The 25,000-nt window shown below is 47.1% G+C and overlaps 1 protein-coding gene across 1 annotated transcript in view; it reads left to right on the top strand.

Annotated features, from left to right (window-relative positions):
* Positions 1-20,096, top strand: part of LOC121864785 (thyrotropin-releasing hormone receptor-like) — a 101,752-nt gene extending 81,656 nt beyond the window's left edge. Inside the window, exons 4-5 of the mRNA XM_042363954.1 lie at positions 6,767-7,027; positions 19,669-20,096. Coding sequence (XP_042219888.1) covers positions 6,767-7,027; positions 19,669-20,096 — 689 coding nt within the window. The remainder of the gene's footprint in view (positions 1-6,766; positions 7,028-19,668) is intronic.
* The last annotated feature ends 4,904 nt before the right edge of the window (positions 20,097-25,000 follow it).

Here is a 25,000-nt window from a genome sequence, read left to right on the forward strand (position 1 = left end):
ACCGCACCACCACCACCACTTCACACCAACCCCACCACCACTGCCCACCACCACCACCACCACCACCACTACCACTACAATCACCACTCACCAACCACCACCACCACCACGTCACCACCACCACCACGTCACCAACCAATCACCACCACAACTTCAACCACCACCACGCCTCACCACCACCAACCACTTCACCACCACACCACCACCACCACCATCACCACCACCACCACCACCACCACCACCACACCACCACCACCACTACACCACCCTCACTACCACCACCACCACCACTACACACCACCACTAACCCACCACCACCCAACTCACCAATAATCAACCAACCACCACCACCACCAACACCACCAACCACCACCACTACCACCAACCACCACCACCAATCACTACCACTCACAACTAACTAACTACCACTACACCACCACCACCACGTCACCACCACTACCACAACCACCACCACTACACCACCACTCACCACTCACCACCACTACCACGTCACCACCACTCACCACGTCACCACTAACACCACCACCGTACCCCACTTACCACGCCCACCACCACTACCACCACCACCACTACACACCCACCACCACACACCACCACACGTCACCAACACCACCACTCCACCACCACTGCCACGTCACCACCACTAACACTCACACCACCAACCACCACGCTCACCACCACCAATACTACACCACCACCACCACTACACCACCACTCACACTACACCACAACTACCACTCCACGTCACCACCACTACCATACACCACACTACCACCACCACCACACCACTACACCACCACCAACCACGTCACCACCACTACCACCACCACACTACACCACCACCACTACCACCACCACCACTACCACGTCACCACCACTCACCACCACACCAACCACCCCACCACCACACCACTCACCACCACTAATCCACATCACACCACCACTCAACACACCACCACTACCACTACACCACCACCTCACTACACCACCACCACCACGTCACCACACCACCACACGTCACCACCACCACACCACCACTACCACTCACCACTACCACCGTCACCACCACTACCACTGCCACCACCACTCACCACCACCACCACTCACACCACACCACCACCACACCACCACCACTACCACTACCACACCACCACACTACACCACCACTCACACTACACCACCACCACACGTCACCACCACTACCACTACACCACCACCACGTCACCACCACTACCACTACCACCACTACCACGTCACCACCATCCACTACACCACCACTCACACCACAATCACCACCACTACACCACCACCACCACAAACAACACACCACCATCACCACCACTACCACCACCATTCACACTCACACACCACCACCACTACCACCACCACTACCACTACACCACCACTACCACTACACCACCACTACCACGTCACCACCACTTCTCACCACCACTAATTCACCACTCACTACCCACCACACTACACCACCACCATCACATCACCACTACACACTACACCACCACTATCACGTCACCACCACTACCACCACACCACACTATTAACGTCACCACCACCACCACCACCTCACTACCACTCCACCACTACTCACACCACCACCACTACCACTACACCACCACTTCTTCAACGCTAGGTACTGTCTCTCAACGCCAGGCTATAAAATTGTTTCTCTCTACCTGTCTGTCTGTCTGTCTGTCTGTCTCTTGATCTCTGTACCTGTCTGCCTGTCTGCCTGCCCCTCCTCCCATCTGTCTGTCTGTTCCTACTTGGCTGTCTATATTCGTTTTTCTCTGCCTCTCTCTTTGTGTGTCTGTCTTTATATATCTACCTGTCTGTCTGTCTTCTTTCTTTCCCTGTCTCACGCCCTTCCCTTATACTTTGTCTATCTCACCTGGTCTGTCTCTCTGTCTCTCTTAACCTGTCTCTCTGTCTCTCGTTTCGCCTTATTATCTTGTTGACAATTAATATATTCTCTGCCTCCCTACCCGTGACTTCCCTTCTCAGCGGCAGTCCTAAAATAAGCCACTTAACCCACTTACGACGCGGGCTGCCTGGCATAAATTGTCGCTTTTTCTTCTGTTCTTCAGTTACTTACAAATTTTCTCTCCTTTTTTCGCTCTCTCTCGTTTTATCTTTATTTCTCTTGCTTTCTCTCGTTTTCTTTCGCTTTCTCTATTTTTTTCTTTCTCTCACTTGATATCTCTATCTTTCATTTACCTTCTTCACTTTCGTCATTTTCTCTTCCTTTCTCTCACTTTCACCCGCTTTCTCTCTTTCTCCACTTTATCCATTATATCTTCCTTTTGCAACTTTCTCTCGCTATCTCTTTCAGCGAGAGGTTGTTTTTCTCCACGTGAGACCACACAGTTTGAGAGAACACTGAAGAGAACTTTCCATCGCGGGATAAACCAATCTTTCTATATTGATTAAATTAAGGAGACTCTTATGCTGCGGCTAATCTAATGGCTGCAGCAAATTGGTCACCTTTTTCGTGAAACAAACCATTGTTCCCATCAAATGACCACCTTCTCTTGTGGCCTGAGCTAATTGTTCCCATCAAATGACCACCTTCTCTTGTGGCCTGAGCTAATTGTTCCCATCAAATGACCACCTTCTTGTGGCCTGAGCTAATTGTTCCCATCAAATGACCACCTTCTCTTGTGGCCTGAGCTAATTGTTCCCATCAAATGACCACCTTCTCTTGTGGCCTGAGCTAATTGTTCCCATCAAATGACCACCTTCTCTTGTGTACTGAGCTAATTGCTCAACAACACCTTCTCTGTGGCCTGAGCTAATTGTTCCCATCAATGACCACCTCTCTTTGAGCCTGAGCTAATTGTTCCCATCAAATGACCACCTTCTTGTGGCCCGAGCTAATTGTTCCCATCAAATGACCACCTTCTTGTGGCCTGAGCTAATTGTTCCCATCAAATGACCACCTCTCTCGTGTACTGAGCTAATTGTTCCCATCAAATGACCATTCTCTGTGGCCTGAGCTAATTGTTCCCCATCAAATGACCAACCTCTCTTTGTGCCTGAGCTAATTGTTCCCATCAAATGACCACCTCTCTTGTGGCCTGAGCTAATTGTTCCCCATCAAATGACCACCTCTCTTGTGGCCTGAGCTAATTGTTCCCATCAAATGACCACCTTCTCTTGTGGCCTGAGCTAATTGTTCCCATCAAATGACCACCTTCTCTTGTGTACTAAGCTAATTGTTCCCATCAAATGACCACCTTCTCTCTAACCAAATCCAATCTTTCCCGATACATAAAATTCAATCAATCAATAATTAATATCAATGATTTTATTCCCCATAATTTCTCCCCATTTTCTTGTAGTCACAGGAAGTCAAACATTTCCTCGAGATAAAGCATAAATTGGGTGACACAGAGAGCTGGATACTGTTCAGGGCCTTGTTTACTTTGTCAGAGTTTTGATTAAGTCTTGAGTCGATATGTGTGTGTGTGGGGGGGAGGTGGTGGTGTGTGTGTGAGGGGAGGTGGTGGTGGTGAGTGGGGGAGGTGGTGGTGAGTGGGGGAAGGTGGTGGGTTGTGTGTGAGGGGGAGGTGGTGGTGGTGTGTGTGGGGAGGTGGTGGTGGTTGTGGTGTGGGGAGGTGGTGGTTGTGTGAGTGGGGGAAGGTGGTGGTTGTTGTGTGTGAGGGGGGAGGTGGTGGTGGTTGTGTGAGTGGGGGAGAGGTGGTGGTGGTTGTGGGGGAGGTGGTGGTTGGGGGAGGGGGGTGTGTGAGTGGGGGAGAGGTGGTGGTGGTTGTGAGTGGGGGAGAGGTGGTGGTGGTGTGTGTGTGGGGAAGGTGGTGGTTGTTGGGTGGGGGGAGGTGGTGGTGGTGTGTGGGGGGAGAGGTGGTGGTGGTTGTGTGTGTGGGGGAGGTGGTTGTGTGGGGGGAGGTGGTGTGGTGGTTGTGTGGGGAGGTGTGGTGGTGTGGTGGGGTGGTGGAGGTGGTGGGTAGGGGGGGTGGTGGTTGTGTGTGGGGGAGGGTGGTGGTGGTTGTGTGTGTGGGGGTGGTGTGTGGGGTGTGGGGGGGTGGTTGGGTGGTGGTGGTTAGTGTGTGGGGAGGTGGTGGTGGTTGTGTGTGTGTGGGGAGGTGGTGTGGGGAGTGGGGGAGGGGTGTGTGGTGTGTGTGCGAGTGTGGGGGGGAGGTGGTGGTGTGGTGGGGGAAGGTGGTGGTGGTTGTGTGTGTGGGGGGGTGGTGTGGTTGTGTGGGGGAGGTGGTGGTTGTGTGTGTGTGGGAGGTGGTGGGGTGAGTGTGGGGGTGGTGGTTGTGTGGTGTGTGGGGAGGTGGGTGGTGGCTGTGGGTGGGGAGTTGGTGGTGGCGGGGGTGGTGGCTGTGTGTGTGGGGAGGTGGTGGCTGTGCTGTGGGAGGGATTGTGTGTGGGGGAGGTGGTGGTAGTGGGAGGTGGCTGTGTGTGTATGGGGAGGGTGGGTTGTGGCTGGGGGAGGTGGTGGTTGTGCTTGGGGGAGGTGATGGTTGTGTGTGTGGGAGAGGTGGTGGTTTGTGTGTGGGGAGGGATGGTTGTGGTGGGGTGAGGTGGTGGTGGTTGTGTGTGGGGAGAGGTGGTGGTGGTGTGTGTGTGGGAGAGGTGGTGGTGGTGGGGAGAGGTGGTGGTTGTGTGTGTGAGAGGTGGTGGTGTGTGTGTGGGAGAGGTGGTGGTGGTTGTATGTCTGGTGAGGTAGTGGTGGTTGTGTGTGTGGGGGAGGTGGTGGTTGTGTGTGGGGGGAGGTGATGGTTGTGTGTGGGGGAGGTGGTGGTTGTTGTGGGGGGAGGTGTGATGGTTGTGTGTGGGGGAGGTGGTGTTGTGTGTGGGGGAGGTGATGGTGTGTGTGTGAGGGGAAGGTGGTGGTTGTTGTGTGTGTGGGGAGAGGTGGTGGTGGTTGTGATGTGTGTGGGGGAGGTGGTTGTTGTGTGTGTGGGGAGGTGGTGATACTGTGTGTGGGGGAGGTGGTGGGTGTGGGGGAGGGATGGTTGTGTGTGGGGGAGGTAGTGGTGGTTGTGTGTGTGGGGAGAGGTGGTGGTGGTGGTATGTGTGTGGGGAGGTGGGGTTGTTGTGTGTGTGGGGAGGTGGTGGTGGTTGTGTGTAGGGGAGGTGGTGGGTGTGTGGGGGAGGATGGTTGTGTAGGGAGGGAGGTGGTGGTGTGGGGAGAGGTGGTGGTGGTGTGTATGTGTGTGGGGGAGGTGGTGGTTGTTGTGTGTGTGGGGAGGTGGTGTGGTTGTGTGTGGGGGAGGTAGGTGGTTGTGTGTGTGAGAGTGGTGGTTGTGTGTGTGTGGGGAGGTGGTGTTGTGTGTGGGGGAGGTGGTGGTTGTGTGTGTGGGGAGGATGGTGGTTGTGTGTGTGGGGAGGTGGCGGTGTTTGTGTGAGGAGGTGGTGGATTGTGTGGGGGGGAGGTGATGGTGTGTGTGTGTGGGGGAGGTGGTGGTTGTTGTGTGTGTGGGGGGAGGTGGGGTGTGTGTGGGGGAGGTGATGGTGGTTGTGTGTGTGTGGGGAGGTGGCGGTGGTTGTGTGTGGGAGGAGGTGGTGGATGTGTGGGGGGAGGTGATGGTTGTGTGTGTGAGGGGAAGGTGGTGGTTGTTGTGTGTGGGGGAGGTGGTGGTGGTTGTGTGTGTGGGGAGGTGGTGGTGTTGTGTGTGTGGGGAGGTGGGTTGGTGGTTGTGTGTGTGGGGGAGGTGGTTGTTGTGTGTGTGGGGGAGGTGGTGGTTGCTGTGTGTGTGTGTGTGGGGAGGTGGTGGTGTGTGTGTGGGGAGGTGGTGGTTGTTGTGTGGGGAGGTTGTGTGTGTGGGGAGGTGGTGGTGGTGTGAGTGTGGGGAGGTGGTGGTGGTTGTGTGTGTGGGGGAGGTGGTGTGTGTGTGGGGAGGTGGTGGTTGTGGGGGGAGGTGGTGGGTGTGTGGGAGAGGTGGTGGTTGTGTGTGGGGAGGTGGTGGTGTTGTGTGTGTGTGGGGAGAGGTGGTGGTGGTTGTGTGTGAGGGGGAGGTGGTGGTTGTGTGTGGGGGGAGGTGGTGGGTGGTTGTGTGTATGTGGGGAGGTGGTGGTTGTGTGTGTGGGGAGGTGGTGGTGGTTGTGTGTGTGGGAGAGGTGGTGGTGGTTGTGTGTGGGGGAGGTGGTGGTGGTTGTGTGTGTGGGGGAGGTAGTGGTTGTGTGTGGGGGAGATGATTGTAATCCTTTTTATGGGGAGATGGTGGTTGTGTGTGTGTGTGTGGGGGGAGGTGTGGTGGAGTGTGTGTGGGGAAGGTGGTGGTCGTCAGGTGTGTGTGGGGAAGGGTGTCGTGTGCGTGTGGGAGGGGTCGTGTGTGTGATAAGTGTGTGGTTTGGGAGGGTCTGGTGTGTGTGTGTGTGTGTGTGTGTGCAAAGGTGGGGGTCGTGTGGGGGTCGTGTGTGGGGGTGTGTGTGTGTGTGTGTGCAGAGGGGGGAGGGTCGTGTGGGGGTCGTGTGTGTGTGAATGTGTGTGTTTGTGTGTGGGTACATTTCAGGTTTGTGAGTATCTTTGTGCGTCTCGTGTGTATACATATGTGTTCGCGCAGGTGTAGTGTATAGGTGTATATTTGTAATGTGTATATCTATGTAATACACCTTTATATATGTATTAACCACCTCTCTCTGTCTCCTGTCTTTCTGTCTGTCTGTCCCTCTTTGAATCTCTCTCTCCCTGTCTGTCGGTTTGCCTCCCTCATTCTGTCTGTCTCTCTATTTCTGTCTGTTTGTCTGTCTCACACAGGTAAGCCTAAACAAGAGCAGTGGGCCATGACGATGCTGTACAGTGACGGGGGTAAGCGACCTCCCTCACGCCTCACAGCAGGACAGCAGGCGTCGGGGGGAACAGCGGGCGCAGCAACAGCAAGTGGAGGAGGTAGTGGGGGAGGTGGAGGGGGAACAGCACCAGGCGTGGACCACTCTGTCACCACGCCTCCCCTACACGCCCGCCACAACACGAGAACAGGCCACGCTAGAGACAACGCTCAACGCGACCTCCTCCACCGTGAAAGACAACAGCAAAGGAAAATAACAAATATTTTTTTTTCCTAAAGGAACTGCCGGTAATTGTTCATACACACACACACACACACACACAATAATAATAAAAAAAAAAAATAAAAAAAAAACACACACACACACACACAATAACACACACACACACACACACACACACACACACACACACACACACACACACACACACACACAATAAATAATAATACACACAAATGGAAACCATTAATGTTCTTTAACATAATATATATTATTTAATATTATTATTATTATTATTATTATTATTATTATTATTATTATTATTATCATTATAATTATTATTATTATTATTATTAATATTATTATTACTATTATTATTTATTATTATTATTATTATTATTATCACCGCTGCTGTAGAAGTGAAAACAACTACCAATTTGACCCAAACTGATCCCCAACAACACGTGCAACTGTTCACCATCCCGGCAACACTGACACCAACTTGTTTATGTAGATCAGTATCGTCACAGAGGTACACTAATTGACCTCACATGACCTAACCTCCCGCCGATCCTTCTGTGACCCTCGCTGTTATATACTGGCTCCTCAAGGCGACAGTGAAGGAGGAAGTTCACAATCACTTAACTACTGTAGATGTTGTTGTATAAATAATACAGGAGTAAGTTTTGGGTTTATTATTGTGGCTGGTATTGTATTTTGAGAGGTTAGATTAGGTTATTGGGACGGTTTTTGGTGGAAGGGTAGGGGATACCTTCCTCTGAGTGTGTATGTGTGTGTGTGTGTGTGTGTGTGTGTGTGTGTGTGTGTGTGTGTGTGTGCGCGCGCGTTGTTGATAAAATGTCATGTTCATTGTTGTTCTTGTCATTATTGTTATTATTTTCATTTCTACTATTTTTTCAATCGTGTTATTATTATTATTATTATTATAAAAAAAAATTATTATTATTATTATTTTCGTCAATTATATTCTCATTTTTTTAATTTCCTTCATATTACTATTTTATTACATTTACCTTCATCATTCTATCTACCTTAATTATCAACTTCCATCATCATCATCATCATCTTCATTATAATATCACTTAGGTGTTTACTGTCATTAATATATGTCTTAAATAAACAAATGTACAGACACAATAAACGTTATTAACTACAGCTTAATGAGTGAGTTACACCAGTGAGTCAAAGTTCATCCTGTACTGTTATTGTCGCCTGTGTTGTATAGAGACGTTTACAGTGTGTTTATGGAACGAGAGACTGGCATCATGTCTACTATGTACAGTCCCCTTCACTTGTGCCTTTACAAGGGGTCGTCAGGTTTTGTGCAGTGTGGCAGCGCTGTGTTTGTTTACATTCGACAGAAGGAAACTCGCAATAGTAAACATACAATGGAATCAAAGTAAAACAATTTTAAAACAAATATCTCAATGTAATAATTTGTAGAATGTTTATAAGAGGAGCCCCTGCACTAGTGAAGGGGACTGTACACGTGTTTGGAGTCTATGTTTTATAGAGAGACCTGAACAGTGTTATGTCATGTCCAGTGTGAACTATTGAGGTGATTTCTGGGACATAATTTAGCGGAGTTGAAGTGTTCACGTCTACTGTACAGACATTACACCTAAAGGTATGTAGTGTCACTTTTGAACCATTCTGAAGTGACACCAAAAGCAATATAGTGTCATCTCTAAATCTCTGAAATGACACCTGAACCATGAACACATGTCACTAGTACTGTCAAACACCCACTGTGAATACCTTGTGTCATGGCACTGAGTATGTAACGAGTGACCAAGTTTAGAACTGTAAACACCTGATGCTAATACACTTATTTATATTGGGTTTGTCTGGGTATTTCTGAGGGTTTGGTGGTCCCTGGGGTTTCTGGGACTTCTGAAGGTTTCTATGGGTCTCTGGGGTTTTCTAATGATATCTGAGATTTTAGGGTCTCTTGGGTTCCTCTGAGGGTGAGGGGGCGTTTACTGGGGTTCTCTGGAGATTTTGTGGAATCTGTTTTTTTATAGGTTTCCGTGGGTTCTTATGGGTCTCTGGGGAGTTATGGGATATCCTGAGTTCAAGGGGGCCTTTGTCTCTAGGGGTGTCATTTAGTTTCTCCGGGGTGCGTTGAGTGTCATGTGGTGCTTAACAGTGTCATGTGGTGCTTAACAGTGTCATGTGGTGCTTAACAGTTACATGAGGTGCTTATCAGTGCCATGAGGCGCTTTCCAGTACTAATGAGGTGAGTGACAGTACCATGAGGTGCGTGGCAGTACCATGAGGTGTGTGGTAGTACCATCATAGATCAATTATCTTTCATAAATGAATCTCGTGTGAAATAAATTTGTCTCATATTTCTCACGGGATTCAAACTGTAGAAATGTTATACCTGTGAGAGATAAGGCTTGTATAGAGACGTTCTCTACAGTTCTCTCAGTGCTATTATGAGGAGACAGTTATTATGAGGAGATACAATTCTTTTTTAGTGTTTTTTTGAGAAGTGAAGAAATATGAACTTGCATCTTATAAGCAAGGAGGTCCTACCTCTCGTCTTGCAAGAGTTAAAACAACAACGGCTCGAGACCACGAGAACGAGACATCTCTAGCTATCTTGTTTCCTCTCTCCACAGTATCTCATGTAAATACAATGTTCGTATTTGATAAATGTATATATAATATATACTATTAATGTAAGATATGTATGTATGTATGTCTTTATGCATCTTGAGGGGGAAATGCATAATCATATGTATAATAAATTGTTTGTATGTATAAATGAAGGTTTTTGTCGTGTGTGTGTGTGTGTGTGTGTGTGTGTGTGTGTGTGTGTGTGTGTGTGTGTGTGTGTTTACTCGTGAAATTGTTAATTAATCATCCATAACACAAATTTAATCAAGTTATGTCAGGCTTTAATTAATATTTTCACCTCAATTAAGCGCCTGTGTGTCCGCCATCCACAGGTGTTTACAGAAGATGTTAATAGTAGATAATGAGTATAAACATCGCCTATATTTTTTAGCGAAGCGATGTTTTGTGTTTATGATGTTAGATGTTAAGATGTTGTCTCTTACTGAAGTTATGTGAGGTGTAATTAATACTGTAATTCTAGTGTGTGTAATAATGTTGATGATGATGATGATGATGATGATGATGATGATGATGATGATGATGATGATGATGATGATGATGATGATGATGATGATGATGATGATGATGATGATGATGATGATGAAATGTTCCTAAAATTGTTGTGAGTGAAACTTATACAGACAGACAGACAGAAAGACACACACACACACACTCACACACACACACACACACACACACACACACACACACACATACACACACACACACACACACACACACACACACACACACACACACACACACACACACACACACACATACACACACACAACTTGCATATAAACATTTGGAAATACACAATCTTGTATACATACATAGACATACATTCATACATACATCCATCCACCCATACATACATACACATACATTTGTAATTTTGCCCTCGTGAAACGAGGATGGCCAGCCCAAGGGCCACCTAGGCGTGGATTTGTTTAAGGTGTAGAAGCTGCCGCCAGCACAACAACCACACCCTGTTAACGAGCTTGCTGACCCAGTGTCAAGGAATAGTCCGAGAAGACCGACAACTCACCAACTGCACTGGCTAACCATTACCCGGAACACGATCCGCAAATCGATTAACACCCAGGTTCCCAATTACTGCTGGGTAGACAGAGGCAAATGGCGTAAAGAAACTTGCCCATAGATTCACCCTGCCCGGGGATCGAACCCTGGTCTACCTGCTTGCGAGGCGAGCATGCTGACCATTACCAATCCATAAGTCACCACCTACATACATACATACATACATACATACATACATACGTACATACATACATAACAGCACATCAAATGGTAGAGAAAAATAAGGCCTCTAGAATACACTTACATGTAAAAATACATGTATAGATACACATATATATGTACAAATTCACGTACTAGGGAACACACACACACACACACACACACACACACACACACACACACACACACACACACACACACACACACACACAACACACACACATTCTAGGGAAGACGTACAGGCGTTACCTCCCAGTGTTCCCAGCATCCTCCAAAACCTCCCAGCGTCTCAAAGACGACCAGACCTCTCCTAGTACCATCTAAGGCGGTGAGAGAGGAGGAGGAGGGGAGGAGGAGGAGGAGGAGGAGGAGGAGGGAGGAGGAGGAAGGAGGAAGAGGAGGAAGAGGAGGAGGGAGAAGGAGGAGGAGGAGGAGGAGGAGGGCGTGATTGATGAGGAGGTGGTCTGCGTCACCCTCTGATGCTCACAAGAAACTGATATTGAACCGCTTGACAGACATGTCTCTTCAGGCGTAGACACTCACCAGTTAAAACGCTCTCAGATCTTCCTTTAAAGAATCTCATTTGATTTTAGTTTCTCGTTTTTTTTTATTGGAGGTGGGAAGAGGTGGGAGGGTAGGCGGGTTAGTGTATTGAAGGGTTATTAATGCTGTGATTTGATGCTGTTAATGCTGTGTTGTTATTAGCATTGCTGTATTTTGCTGTTAAATGCTGTATTTTCTTATCGTTGCTGTTTTAGTAATGTTGGTTTGTTGTTTGTCTTTGCAAGTCAATTTGGGGTTTTATTTCATTATTAAGATTCAAGTTTATATTGCCTTATTCTTACGGTGTTGGGGGGAATTAGTCCTCAGTCCCAATAAAAAAATATATTTCCTTCTCAAATTCAAGGTAAATAATTCTCACTGGTAATGGTGGAAATGTTTTATGATCTCAAGTTATTCTTTTTTTTTAATGCATCAGTTATTATTTTAGAGAATTTGTCTCTTAATTTTGAGGAGTTAAGTTAAAACAGCAATGTGTCTTAGTTTATCTTTTTAGGTTAAGTTAAAAAGTAATGTTTCTCAATTTTTTTTAATAATGGTAAAGTGTAATTTTTCAGCTTTCAGGGACTGGTGTTGTTGTTCTTACGTGAGGGAGGGGGGGAAGTTGTCCCGTAATATTGACAGCGTAATAACATCAGACACTCGAGTTATGACGTCATCATCCTGTGTAGTACGAGTGGTTGTTGCCAGGTGGCGTTATCCACCATCATCACGTTCTCTGTATCACTAATGTAAACGAGCGCGAGCGTGTGTGTGTGTGTGTGTGCCGTAGGTCATCATCGGTCATCATAGGTGTAAGTCAAAATCTATGATAATCCACAAGTCGATAGTGTGTTTGTACGTGTGTGAAGAATAACATTAACTGGAGGTAGACAAACAATGGGAATATATGTGAGAATGTTCTACTCACGCGGTGGATAACATATCACATGTATGTATGTATGTATGTATGTATGTGTAAAACTAGCATGTTCACCATATAGTCATTATATAGTGCTGTTAGTCTAGTGACACATGACACATATGAACATAGAAATATCACCTGTTCAGACACATCTTGAATGAACATTTGATATATACAGCCACCTACAGTGTGTGTAAGAACAGGTGTTATTTGTTCATCTTAGATATTCAACGTTCTCATGAATGTTCAATGTTCGGGGGAGAACCTTGCCAGATGTTCAAAACTTGACCTCCTGCTGCCTGCTCCTCAGTGTCTGTGTTCAAATCTCGCTGGACGTCACTCAAAGGGAGGTTCACTGCTTGAGACACTGATGAGTTCAAAAGTTCAAAGTTAGTGGTGTATGTGTGTGTGTGTGTGTGTGTGTGTGTGTGTGTGTATGAACTTTGAACCACTGAACTATAAAACGTGCACGTACATAAAAAAGTCAGGTATACATGTTTAAGAGCCAGCTCATAGGATCAAAGTTAACATGACTAATACACACACACACACACACACACACACATCGTGTGAACTTTGACCCCAGAGCCTACACCCTGACCTCCTCTACAAGCACCTCAACCCTTCATACTGAGAACAACACGAGACTCAACCAATAGAAATTTAAATAAACCAAAAACCAGGAAAATTAACCTAACCTAAACTATTAGAGGTTATGGAGGGTGATGGTGGCAGCAGCAGCGGCGGCGTTTGACCCTGGACATGTGTGAGGTTAACCTGGGTCATACTAGAGGTCATCTCAGGTCAGGCAGTAGGAAGGAATAAGGTCATTGTCGTCTTTCTATCATACCTACTCACTTGAGGCTCCATATATCTTTATTTTTATAGGTATTTATTCTTTTTATCTTTCATTTGTCATCTCTCTATCATCTGTTTTTGTTTAAAATAAATATATAATGTCATAATTTTATATAGTAAGTCAAAATAACAATGTATTCATGAAGATCAATATATATATATATATATATATATATATATATATATATATATATATATATATATATATATATATATATATATATATATATATATATATATCTTCAGTTTACATATTGCTTCATTATCTACACATCTTTATCACCCTGTGCTAGCTACTATAGGTCGTTCCCTTCATCTTTTGTATCGCTTCATATCCCAGTCATCGTAAAGCCGTTGCTGTGATGTAATAATAAACTTGTACTATGTAATGTGTCCTTTACTTTACCCCTTTAGTAGTACTGTGCTCAAGTAATACTCTTAAGCTCAATCGTGTGTACAGGTAAGATTGCAAAGTCCTGTCGCCTCTTCTGCTGCCCCACGAACCCCGAGATTCAGACTTGTGAACCCGAAGCACTTATGTCTACTGCTTCGGATTCACGAGTGTGATTCTCGGGGTTCGTGGTTCAGGAGGAGAGGCTACAGGACTTTTGACCGTGACTGTACTGTGTGAGTATATCAACATAGAGAGACAGAACAACATTGTTTATATGAATTACAAAGTTGACGCGTGATTACATCTCTCTTAAGCCTGGGAAGAAACATATCTCTTGTTGGTATTATTAAATAGATACAGAGAGACATTTGTTACTTTGATGTCAAGAAAATGAATTAATTAGAGAGAGAGAGAGAGAGAGAGAGAGAGAGTCAACTAGAAAGGAACAAAGCAATCATAATAAAACTAGGTACGGTCGTATATCACAGCACACACTCTACGGTGTTATCCCGCCGTGTTTAACTAACTGTTCCTATAACCAGTATGAGTAGGTAAGATGGTGGTTATGTCGTTAGTTAAGAAATATATGGTGCCATTCACTGCTAATTTGAATCACATCACATGTATATATATTTAATAAAATATAAATGTACACACGGACTTTATAAACACCCTCGTATGTATAAAATTCCCTGGTCACACTTTTTATTTAGTCTTTAATCAATATATTTTTTCTGTGCTTACCTCTGACTTGACCTTTGACCTATAAACATTACCAACAGGTCAATAAACTGTAGAGCTTTCCTAAATCATCTGATCCATTTTAAAAATTCAAAAATTACCATAGACAAAAAACGGTGGACATGTGGACGACTACTGACTAAGATGAGCTCGGGGGGTGGGAGCTAATCTTTAGGTGTTCCATCAAAACATCAGAGGAATGAGTGAATGAGTGAGTGAGTAAGTGAGTGAGTGAGTGAGTGAGTGAGTGAGTGAGTGAGTGAGTGAGGATATGAATTAAAAGCTGAGTGAGTGAATGAACGAGATACGATGAGTGCGGAAGCGAGTGAGTGATTGAATGAATGATTTAGTGAGTTAGAGAGCGAGAGGGAGTGTGATAAATACTAAACAATTCCTTTGACCAACAGTGTATAAACTGGCACACACACACACACACACACACACACACACACACACACACATACACACACATACACACACACATACACACACACTACTACAGTACTACTTTGTTGTCACAGAATCGAGTATGACGATCATCCAGCTATGAGACAGTGATATGAGTTATTAAGGATGTCACCTTCGTTGGTGAGTTTTCAGGTGACTAAAGAGGCCGATACGGGACCGGCAGGGTCGTTCACAGATGATGCAAATGTGGATGCCTCCATCTAGTGCAGGAGGGGCGGCAACAACGTCTTTCCGGCGTTGGCGCTTGTCTGCCTCGGATTGCAGTAGGACTAACTCGAAAATATTGACACCTTCTCGTGTGGTGCTCCTCCAAGCGTTGCGGTGTGGAGTAATCGTCTCCCAGGTGAGGGGGTCGATTTGGGACTCTTCAGGTTTATCTTAAGACTATCCTTATACCTTTTCAGTTGCCTGCCAACGTTGCGATTACTATTCGTTAGGTGACTGTAAAGTAGCTGCTTTGGTAGTCTACTGTCACCCATGCGGGTAACATGGCCAGTCCAGCGAAGTTGTTTATGGATAATGGTAGCCTCGATGCTCCTACAGTTGGTGTCAGCGAGAATACTGGTGAAAGTTTTCAGGTGCCTTGAGGTGCCTCCTGTATGTGACCCATGTCTCGCTGCCATATAACAGGATGGGGAAGACCACTGTTCGATATACGTGCAACTCTGTAGATAATTTTAGCTCCCTACAGTTGAAGATAAGGGTACGGAGTGTGTCAAAGACTTGAGATGAACATCTGATCCGATGTTGAATCTCTTTATCAATGCCTGCGGTGGTGGATAAGTCGAGATACCGAAAGTGGGTAACATTAGAGAGGGTAGTTCCGTTAAGCTGAATGGATGGTGGAGGTGTGGCTGAACCAGGGGCAGTCTCAAAGAGAATCTGAGTCTTATGTACATTCACCTCAAGGCCGAAGTGTGCATACGCACCTGCGTAGGTGTTCAGGATCTCCTGTAGGTCGAATTCAGTGTGAGCGAGAAGGGGAAGGTCGTACCCATACTGAAATTCAGTAATGGAAGCTGCCGACACCTTTGTTCCTGCCTGGAGTTGTCGTGTGTCGAAAATAGCCTTCATCAGATACTCGATGTCCACCCCGCCGGCTAAATTGACACTGGCACGAGTAAGGAAGGCCAAGAAAATGGAAAAGAGAGTTGGAGCCAACATACATCCTTGTTTTACCCCGTTTGGATGGGGAAGAACTCAGACTGGGTGCCATTGTGCAGGACAAATGCTGCTCATGCCATCATAAGGTTGCCTCACAATGGCGATGAATTTTGGCGGGCAGCCAAAACCTGCTAAGGGTCTGCCAGAAGGCATTCCTGTTGACCGAGTCGAAGGCCTTGGTTGGGTCGATGAAGGCCATGTACAGGTTACGACGCTGTTCTCTGCACTTTTCCCATATCTGGCGGGAAGCAAAGATCAAGTCAGTGGTGCCACGTGATGGTCTAAAGCCACATTGAGATTCTTAGAGAAAGTTTTCCACCTCAGGGAGACGTCTGTATAGGAGGACTCAGGGAATAGTCTTGCCAGCAAGATCGAGTGGTAGTTGCCACAGTCTGACCGGTCTCCCTTGTTCTTATAACTGTTGAAGATCGAGGTGTCTTTAAGAGCTTGGGGAATATCCTCTATTTTCCATATATTCTCCTGGAGAGGGTGGAAACGGCTGGTAGTCAGAGATCCTCCTGCTTTATACTCCTCGGCTGGGATTCCATCAGGCCCTGAGGCTTTGTTATTTTTTCATCTGTTTGATGGCGGTAGTTACCTCATCCAGGGAAGGAGGATATCTGAATTGGGTCAGCTCTGGATGCTGGGGGACCTGCTGGGTAGTCAGGATATCCACATCGGTGTTTCGGTTGAGCAGCGAATGGTACTGCTCTTTCCTGCACTGACGGATGCCTTCTTCGTCTTTACTTAGGGAGTTACCGTCGGATGAGCGGATGGGGTTGTGCCATGAGTGATTGGTTCATAAAATGTTTTATGGGAACTGAAAAATTCACGCATCCCGTGTTGATCTGAAAATTTTGCATTTCACATGCTCTATATTTAAACCAGTCGATATGAGCCGCCGCTTTCTTCTTCTTACAGAAGGCATCAGCTTTGGTCCGAGTCAATTAAACCAGCACGTTTACCATCAACGAGAGTATTGATTTCCGGGTCATTTTCATCAAACCAGTCCTGGTGTATTCTTTCGATCTGGACGAGGGTCTCTGCAGGTTTTTGTCATGACAGTGTCGAGAATATCCTATTCGGCTCTGCTCTCTGAAAGCATGTGCTACTGCTGCATCCTCCAGACGCTGAGTGTTAAAACCTCTTCTGGAGGTTTGTTGCCTTCGCCGTTTTGGGGAGACGTGAAGTGATAGCTTGGCTCTTGTGAGTCGATGATCAGTGTCACAGTGGTCTAAGCCACGCATTGTTCGGGTAATGAGGGCATCTCGGCGATCTCTTTCTCTGACAATGATAAAGTCAATGAGATGCCAGTGTTTGGTTCGTGGGGGTTGCCACGAACTCTTGCATTTGCCGTCCTTCCTAAACAAGGTATTGGTGTTGGCGAAGCAGTGTGCGTACAATAGCTGAGCAGGAGTAGGGGATAGGGATTACACTTGCCTAGTCCATTTCTCCCTATGATTCCCTGCCAAATGTCAGCATGTCTGCCAGCTCTGGCATTGAAGTCACCAAGGAGCACAACCTCTGGGGATATAGGTTAGCATTCTATCAAGGTCGGCATAAAAGGCCTTCTTGATGTCATCCTCTGCATCCAGTGTTGGAGCGTATGCATTGATGAAAAAGGCATGACATCAGTGATTCAGTGGGACTCTGAGCGTCATGAGGCGCTCGTTGATCCAACAAACATTTCAGTTAGCCTGTGTAGGATGCGTTGGCTGATGGTAGAGCCAACTCCATAAATGCAGTTTCTCTCCGCAGCAGCCTTACCCTTCCAGAAGAAGGTATAGCCAGACACCCGTTCTGTGAGGCGACCCTCGCTTAGGAACCGGGACTCACGAATGGCTGCTACCTCGATGGTATGCCTAGCCACCTCTTTTGCCACAAGGGCAGTTCCTCTTTGAGGACGCACATTTGTGCCAGTATCCAGGAGGGTCCTCACATTCCATGCTGCGACCATAAGAAGTTGTATAGTTTGATTTTGATTTTATCTGTAGTTATAATTGTGCTTTCGACCACATAGAGATGACCTTACTCGGTGCGGTTGACCAGTCAGGTTGGTTCTTTAGTCAGGTTATGTTTAGGGAACCTTTTCTATGGTGAGGCAGGAGCACAGACTGAAACCACACATATCGGCTCTCCCTTTTCCTGATCCAGTGGTGTAAGTGTTCCAACGACTGGGGAGATGGAGAGTCACAATTGACTGCCGATAGGGCAGTTATTTGGACTTCACCTTAGTAGCCTGTCCATCATGCATTGCCTTCGTCCTCCGGTGTAGTCGTTGGGTTCCCATGTTGGTCACCTCTTCCACCTATACTGCTGTTGCGTTGGGGATCTTGTTGGAGCTCTGTAAGCATGTCTGCCTGATGCGGGGCTCCAACCCAGATTTTTCGTTTGGGGTTTACTCCCGTACCCTTATACCTACCAAGGTTAATCCGCAAGGCAGAGGGGCGGTGGTTGGTAGGCGCCAGGACTTGTCCACATGCAAGTGGGCCTATGCGCCGTCCCTCTGATCCCCTGCTGGTCTAGCCTGGGCCCACAAGGTGCCCATTTACCTTGTGTTGCCACGAGGAGGCACAGACGATTTTTGATGGTGAGGAGGGTGTGAACTAGTCAGTGGCGGTAGCTGAAAGCGACAGGAAGCAAGTTGTGCTTGTATTTTAACACTTAACATAATACTGCCACGCTAGACGCATTACACCACCCTGCGCGCACGCATGCACGCGCGCGCGCACACACACACACACACACACACACAATATTTTACAGCGTGGACAGTATAGTGACATTATCATCCCTAATAAAAAATAACATGCAGACAAAGGTGCGATGTTTTTTATTATATGAATCATAAAAACACTAACGTCATATAGAGTGTGAGTTGTATTTATTATGACAATGGAGTATAATAACATTAGTAAACTGTTGGTGTGTTTTTTGTTTGTTTGTATCTCTGTCTCTTGTTTCTCTTTGTAGATCTCTATCTCTGTCTGTCTGTCTGTCTGTTTGTCTGTCTTTGTAGGTCTCTCTCTCTCTCTCTCTCTCTCTCTCTCTCTCTCTCTCTCTCTCAGCACCAGTACCTACCACCACCACAACAACTTCCTACAACCTAACAGATAAAGTCTTGCTTCTCTCTCAACTTCGTGATACTAGACCAAGTTTAAACAAGATTATACAGACCAAACTGACCCTAAACATAACTTTAAGACTTAACCGTTATTATGACTTTAAGAACAATGAATGAACTCTGTGAATATCTAATGTAATCACCTGACTCTTGAGAACATACAAGTGATGGTGTATTTATTAAGATATAATGGAAGTTATTATTATTATTATTATTATTTTTATTATTATTATTATTATTATTATTATTATTATTATTAGTTTCGCTTATGATTATTCTAATTAACTGTTCGTTATTCCTACTATACAACATGAGGATGACGACACTACTGTGTCACACTACTGGAGGAGGATCCCCCACTGTGTCACACTACTGGAGGAGGATCCCCCACTGTGCCATACTACTAGAGGAGGACCCTCCATTGTGTCACACTACTGGAGGAGTACCCCCACTGTGCCACACTACTGGAGGAGGATCCCCCACTGTGTCACACTACTGGAGGAGGATCCCCCACTGTGTCACACACAGGAGGAGGACCAGGACATGTAACACCACTGGAGGAGGGACTGTGCCACACTACTGGAGGTACCCCCTGTGCCACACTACTGGAGGAGGATCCCCCACTGTGTCACACTACTGGAGGATCCCCATGTGTCACACTACTGGAGAGGATCCCCCACTGTGCCATACTACTGAGGAGGACCCTCCATTGTGTCACCTACTGGAGTACCCCCTGTGCCACACTACTGGAGGAGGATCCCCACTGTGTCACACTACTGGAGGAGGATCCCCCACTGTGTCACACTACTGGAGGAGGACCAGGACTATGTAACACCACTGGAGGAGGGTCCTTACTGTGCCACACTACTGGAGGAGGACCCCCACTGCATCACACTACTGGAGGAGGACCCCCACTGTGTCACACTACTGGAGGAGGACCACCACTGCGTCACTAATAACAGAGTTACGACACCCTGGAGTTTCCGTTCATCTGGTAGTAAAGGTTTTGATGGTTGTGTGATGGTGTGGTCGACGCCTTTACCACTAATACCATCACTACCACCACCACCACTACTAATACTACTACCACCATCACCACCACTACTATTACTATCACCACCACCATCACTACCACCACCACCACTACTACTACTACCACCATCACCACCACTACTATTACTACCACCACCACCATCACTACCACCACCACCACTACTATACTACTACCACCATCACCACTACTACTACTACTACTTTTTTTTTTTTGGCCTCCACCTCCCCCAACAGGCCACAATTCTCGCCACCATTTATTTGTTAATTTTATTATTAAATATCCTAATACATAAGAACTACTCTATCTGTGTTAGATTAGTTGAGTTGCAGATCTATGCGGCATTCAGTGACTGTAGCCTCTATAGTCGAGATATCTGCAGGTTGTCGGAGTAGGGTAGCTCTGTCTCCTGCTGAGGCAGAGCAAAGCCGACCTAGTTGATGAGAGAAGGACAGTCGACATCTCTACTCCAGGCTGTGACATAACTTGGCTGCTAGTTTCTGTTCGAGATCAGTCATGAGTCTGGCGCAGAAACATCTTGCACTTGGGGCCCATCCACCTTTGTGAGGTACAGAACACTAGAGTGAAGCTGCCCTTGATCAACATTTTGAATTCTCTCCCATATGCCCTTCTCTGTCGTTCTCGTTCTCCTATGCAGCATCGAGAGCCAGGTTACGGTGACAAACGCACATGGGATCAAAAACTTGGATGTCGACAGAAAGCCTGCTGTCCCCAAGTGTCCAGAACTCTCGAGCACTGACGTCCACACGGGCTTGTTAGATGTGCTCTGAAGTCTTGTGTTGAAGATCTCGCCATCCAGTGAAGGAGGGTCGGTCTACCATGACGTCCTGACAGATTTCTTCAACATGTTTGCCAGATGATCCCCATTCGCCGCGCCTCATGCATATGAAGTTTCTGCAAACCATGGCGTGATTTGCTATCATAGAATAGCCATTATTGACGTTACTGGGGAGGGCAAAATTCTTCTACCGGGCCAACCGTACCTTGGGGAGCAATGGCATCTGTAAATTCTTGTTTGTTAAGGCTGAAACCATTTGCCCTTATCGGTAACGTGTAGTTAGCCAGTTCGAGTAAGTGCCCACCTCTGCGCTTATAGCTACTTTTTTTTGTCAAATTTTTCAGAACCAGCAGCAATAGTTGCTGCAATGATGTCATTTTGCTAGTTCTGCTGATCTGTTGCAATGGACCCACGTGGATCTTATTAACTTGCTGTGTCCACTTCCCTGTTGCATTCTGGGCGATTATGTGTCAGTGATGGGCTGCCGTGAGCTTATGAATTCTTGATGTTCAGAGTCAGCATTCTCTGGATTAGTTAGTCCCATCCCTCCCAGTAGTCTTGGTGAAGTGCAAGAAGTGTTCTTTTTCTGTTAGGTTAAGTCGTGGTGTTTTCATACTAGTTTGGGGAATGAACTTGACACTGATTGCTTTCTTTCCAAGGAGGTTTGATCTCAGGGATGGTGGCATGCATCAGGTAGTTCCAATGATGTTGACTCCATGTGAATGCTGCAAAGGTTGCATGGCTCTGTGTTAGCAACTCTGACAGAGCATGGATTTCACACCCACTATTCATTTCTTCTTACGTACTGGGTCTTAAAGTCCGTGAAACCCAATTACGCGCTAAGATGTCTTTGGCCGTCCTTAGTTGTTTTAACCTCACTTTCGCCGAACTCTGCCAGCCCGGATCATAATGATCTGGCTTCACGGGATGAGGAAGCGGATTTGCTATGTTAGGGTGGTAAATTTATATGGACCTCGCGATGTTACCAGGTCCCACCACTTTTTGATGTCCTCCACTTTTTCTCCTTGCTCCTGTGAGGTCATCAGCATATGCCACTTGTTTGACCCGCTGTTTCAAACTTTATTTCTTGCTACACTGAGTGGGCCTATTGCATACATTGCTGTATTGCAACGGGGTCCCCTCGGTATGTTCCTCGGTCGACTTGTAGGATGGTATCACCGAGAGCCTTTGTTGTTTACTATGGAGGTCTGAAGGATTCCTATACAATTCAACATACATCGCAAAGCTAGACACTTGATCTTGATGTTGTGCAGTGCAGCTTCAGGTTACATGTTGAATGCAGTTTGAAGCATCCACCAGAAGAACGGCCTCGCTAACTCACGCTGCTCAAATATCAATCTCATGGCGTGAATGGCCGCTCTTCCACCAGCCTGGTGGCTGTAGGCACACACTAGAAGGTTCCTGCTGCCCTGACATCATCCTCTTACCACCGAAGAGTACACTTCTCTCCGATGATCCGTCTTTCAGCACTTCCCCACCCCCAGGTTCACATCCTGGATTCTTTTTCAGAGGAATAAGGCAGGCCGTCAGAGCCTGGAGGTGATGGCAGCAAGAGGATGCAAGCTTTCTGCAGGCAATGGCATGCAAGTCTGCTTATATAGGGCCAAACTTGTTAGTGCTGAGGATGACTTCCAAACTGCTTGCATCCAGATCTGAAGGCCCGGCTCTCGAGTCTTCAGTGCCTTTTTTTCACAATTCATCTCTCCTGTTATTTCTTCGAACAGGCCAACATTTGGTGATATATTCCTGGAGCCTGATGCTGCCCATTCTACTCTGCAGGATGTTTTTTTCTTTCAATAATTTTTAATGTCGCCCTGTTTATTGGCATCACTTCCACCGAGGATTCATGTATAGAGATCTCACTATGAGAGACACTCCTTTTCCCAGCACCGCATTTTGGTTTCAAAATTTTCTACACGTCATTTGGTGTTTTGGTTTTCCGTCTACTACTACCACCAACCAACCATCACCAATCTAACTATCACTTCAACCAATCCGTCTACTACTACTACTACCACCATCACCACCTCCACTATTACTACCACACCACCACCACCACTACCACCACTCACCACCACCACCACCAACCAACCACATACACCACACCACCCCACCACCTCCAACTATCACCCCACCCACCACCACCACCCACCACCAACCACCACCCACCACCACACACCACCACCACCACACCAACCCCCACCACCCACCACCCACCACCACACCACCACCACCACCACCACCACCACCAACTCAACCACCACCACCACCACACCACACCACTCACCCCACCACACCACCCACCACCACCACTCACCACACCACCACCATCACCACCACACCACAACCACTACTACCACCACTCATCACTACCACACCACCACCACTTCACTACTACTACTACCACCACCACCACCATTTACCACTCACCACCACAACCATCACTACCACCACCACCTCACCTCACTACCACTACCACCACCACCACCAACTAATTACCCTCCACCAACCACCAACCAATCAACCAACCAACCCCAACCAACAGCTCACCCACCCACCATCAACCAACCACAACCAACCAACCAACCCCAACCACCCACCAACCACACCACACCACCAACCCACCACCCACCACCACCACCACCACAACCAACCAACCACCACCACCACCACCAACCAACCAACCACCACACCCCAACCACCACCACCACCAACCACCACCACCCCAAATACTACCAACCACCCCACCCACACACCCACCACCACCACCATCACCACCACCACCACCACACTACTACCCACCACCACCACCACCCACCCACTATTACCACACCACAACCACCCACCACCCCACCACCACCAACTACAACCCACCACCACCACCACCACCACCACCACCACCACCACCTCACCACCACCACCACCACTACCACCACTACCATCACCACTACTACCACGTGGCCTCCAGCCTCCCCAACACAGCCACAACTTTCGCCACCATTTATTTACTTAATATTAAATAATCCTAATACATAAGAAGCTATCCTATCTGTGTTAAATTAGTTGAGCCGCAGATCTATGGCATTCAGTGACTGTAGCCTCATAGTCACTATCTGCAGCAGTTGTCGGAGTTGGGGCAGAAGCCTGTTCTGAGGCGGAGCAAAGCCGACCAAGGAGAGAAGGACAGTCGACATCTCATCCAGGCTGTAACATAACTTCTGGCTGCTGCTTCTGTTCGAGATCAATCTGCGAGTCTGGCGTAGAAACATCTTGCACTTGGGCCCATCCCACCAGAGGTTGTGAACACTAGAGGAGTGAAGCTGCCTTGATCAACGTTTTGAATTCTCTCCCATATGCCCCTTCTCTTGTCGTTCTTGTCCTCTTAGGCATCGAGAGCTAGGTTGTGACAAGCGCCATGGGATCAAAAATCCTGATGTCGAGTCGCTGTCCCGCGTCCAGAATCTCGAGCACTGACGTCCACACGGGCCGTTATGTTTTGTCCTGTGTTGAAGATTTCGCCATCCAATGGAAGGAGGGTTTGTTCTTACCATGACGTCCCGGCAGATTTCTTCAATATTTTGTGAGATCCCCACCTGTCATGCCTCATGCATAGAAGCCCCTTCTTGAGACCATGCAGCATGATCAGCATCATAGAAGAGCCACACTACTACTACTACTAACCACCACCACCATACAACTATTACCACCACCACTACCACCACCACCACTACTACTACTACTACTACTATCACCACCATCACAACTATTACTACCACCACCACCAACTCCACCACTACCACCCACCACCACTACTACTTACAAACCATCACCACCATCACTACACACTACCACCACCACACCACCACCATCACCACTACTACCACCACACAATCACCACCACCCCACCACCAACCAACCACCACCGCCAACCAACCACCAACCACAACCACTACCACCAACCAACCACCACACCCCACCACCACCAACCA

This window comes from Homarus americanus, unplaced genomic scaffold (genome assembly GCF_018991925.1).
Source record: "Homarus americanus isolate GMGI-L3 unplaced genomic scaffold, GMGI_Hamer_2.0 scaffold45916, whole genome shotgun sequence".
In the NCBI taxonomy this organism is placed as follows: Eukaryota; Metazoa; Arthropoda; class Malacostraca; order Decapoda; family Nephropidae; genus Homarus; species Homarus americanus.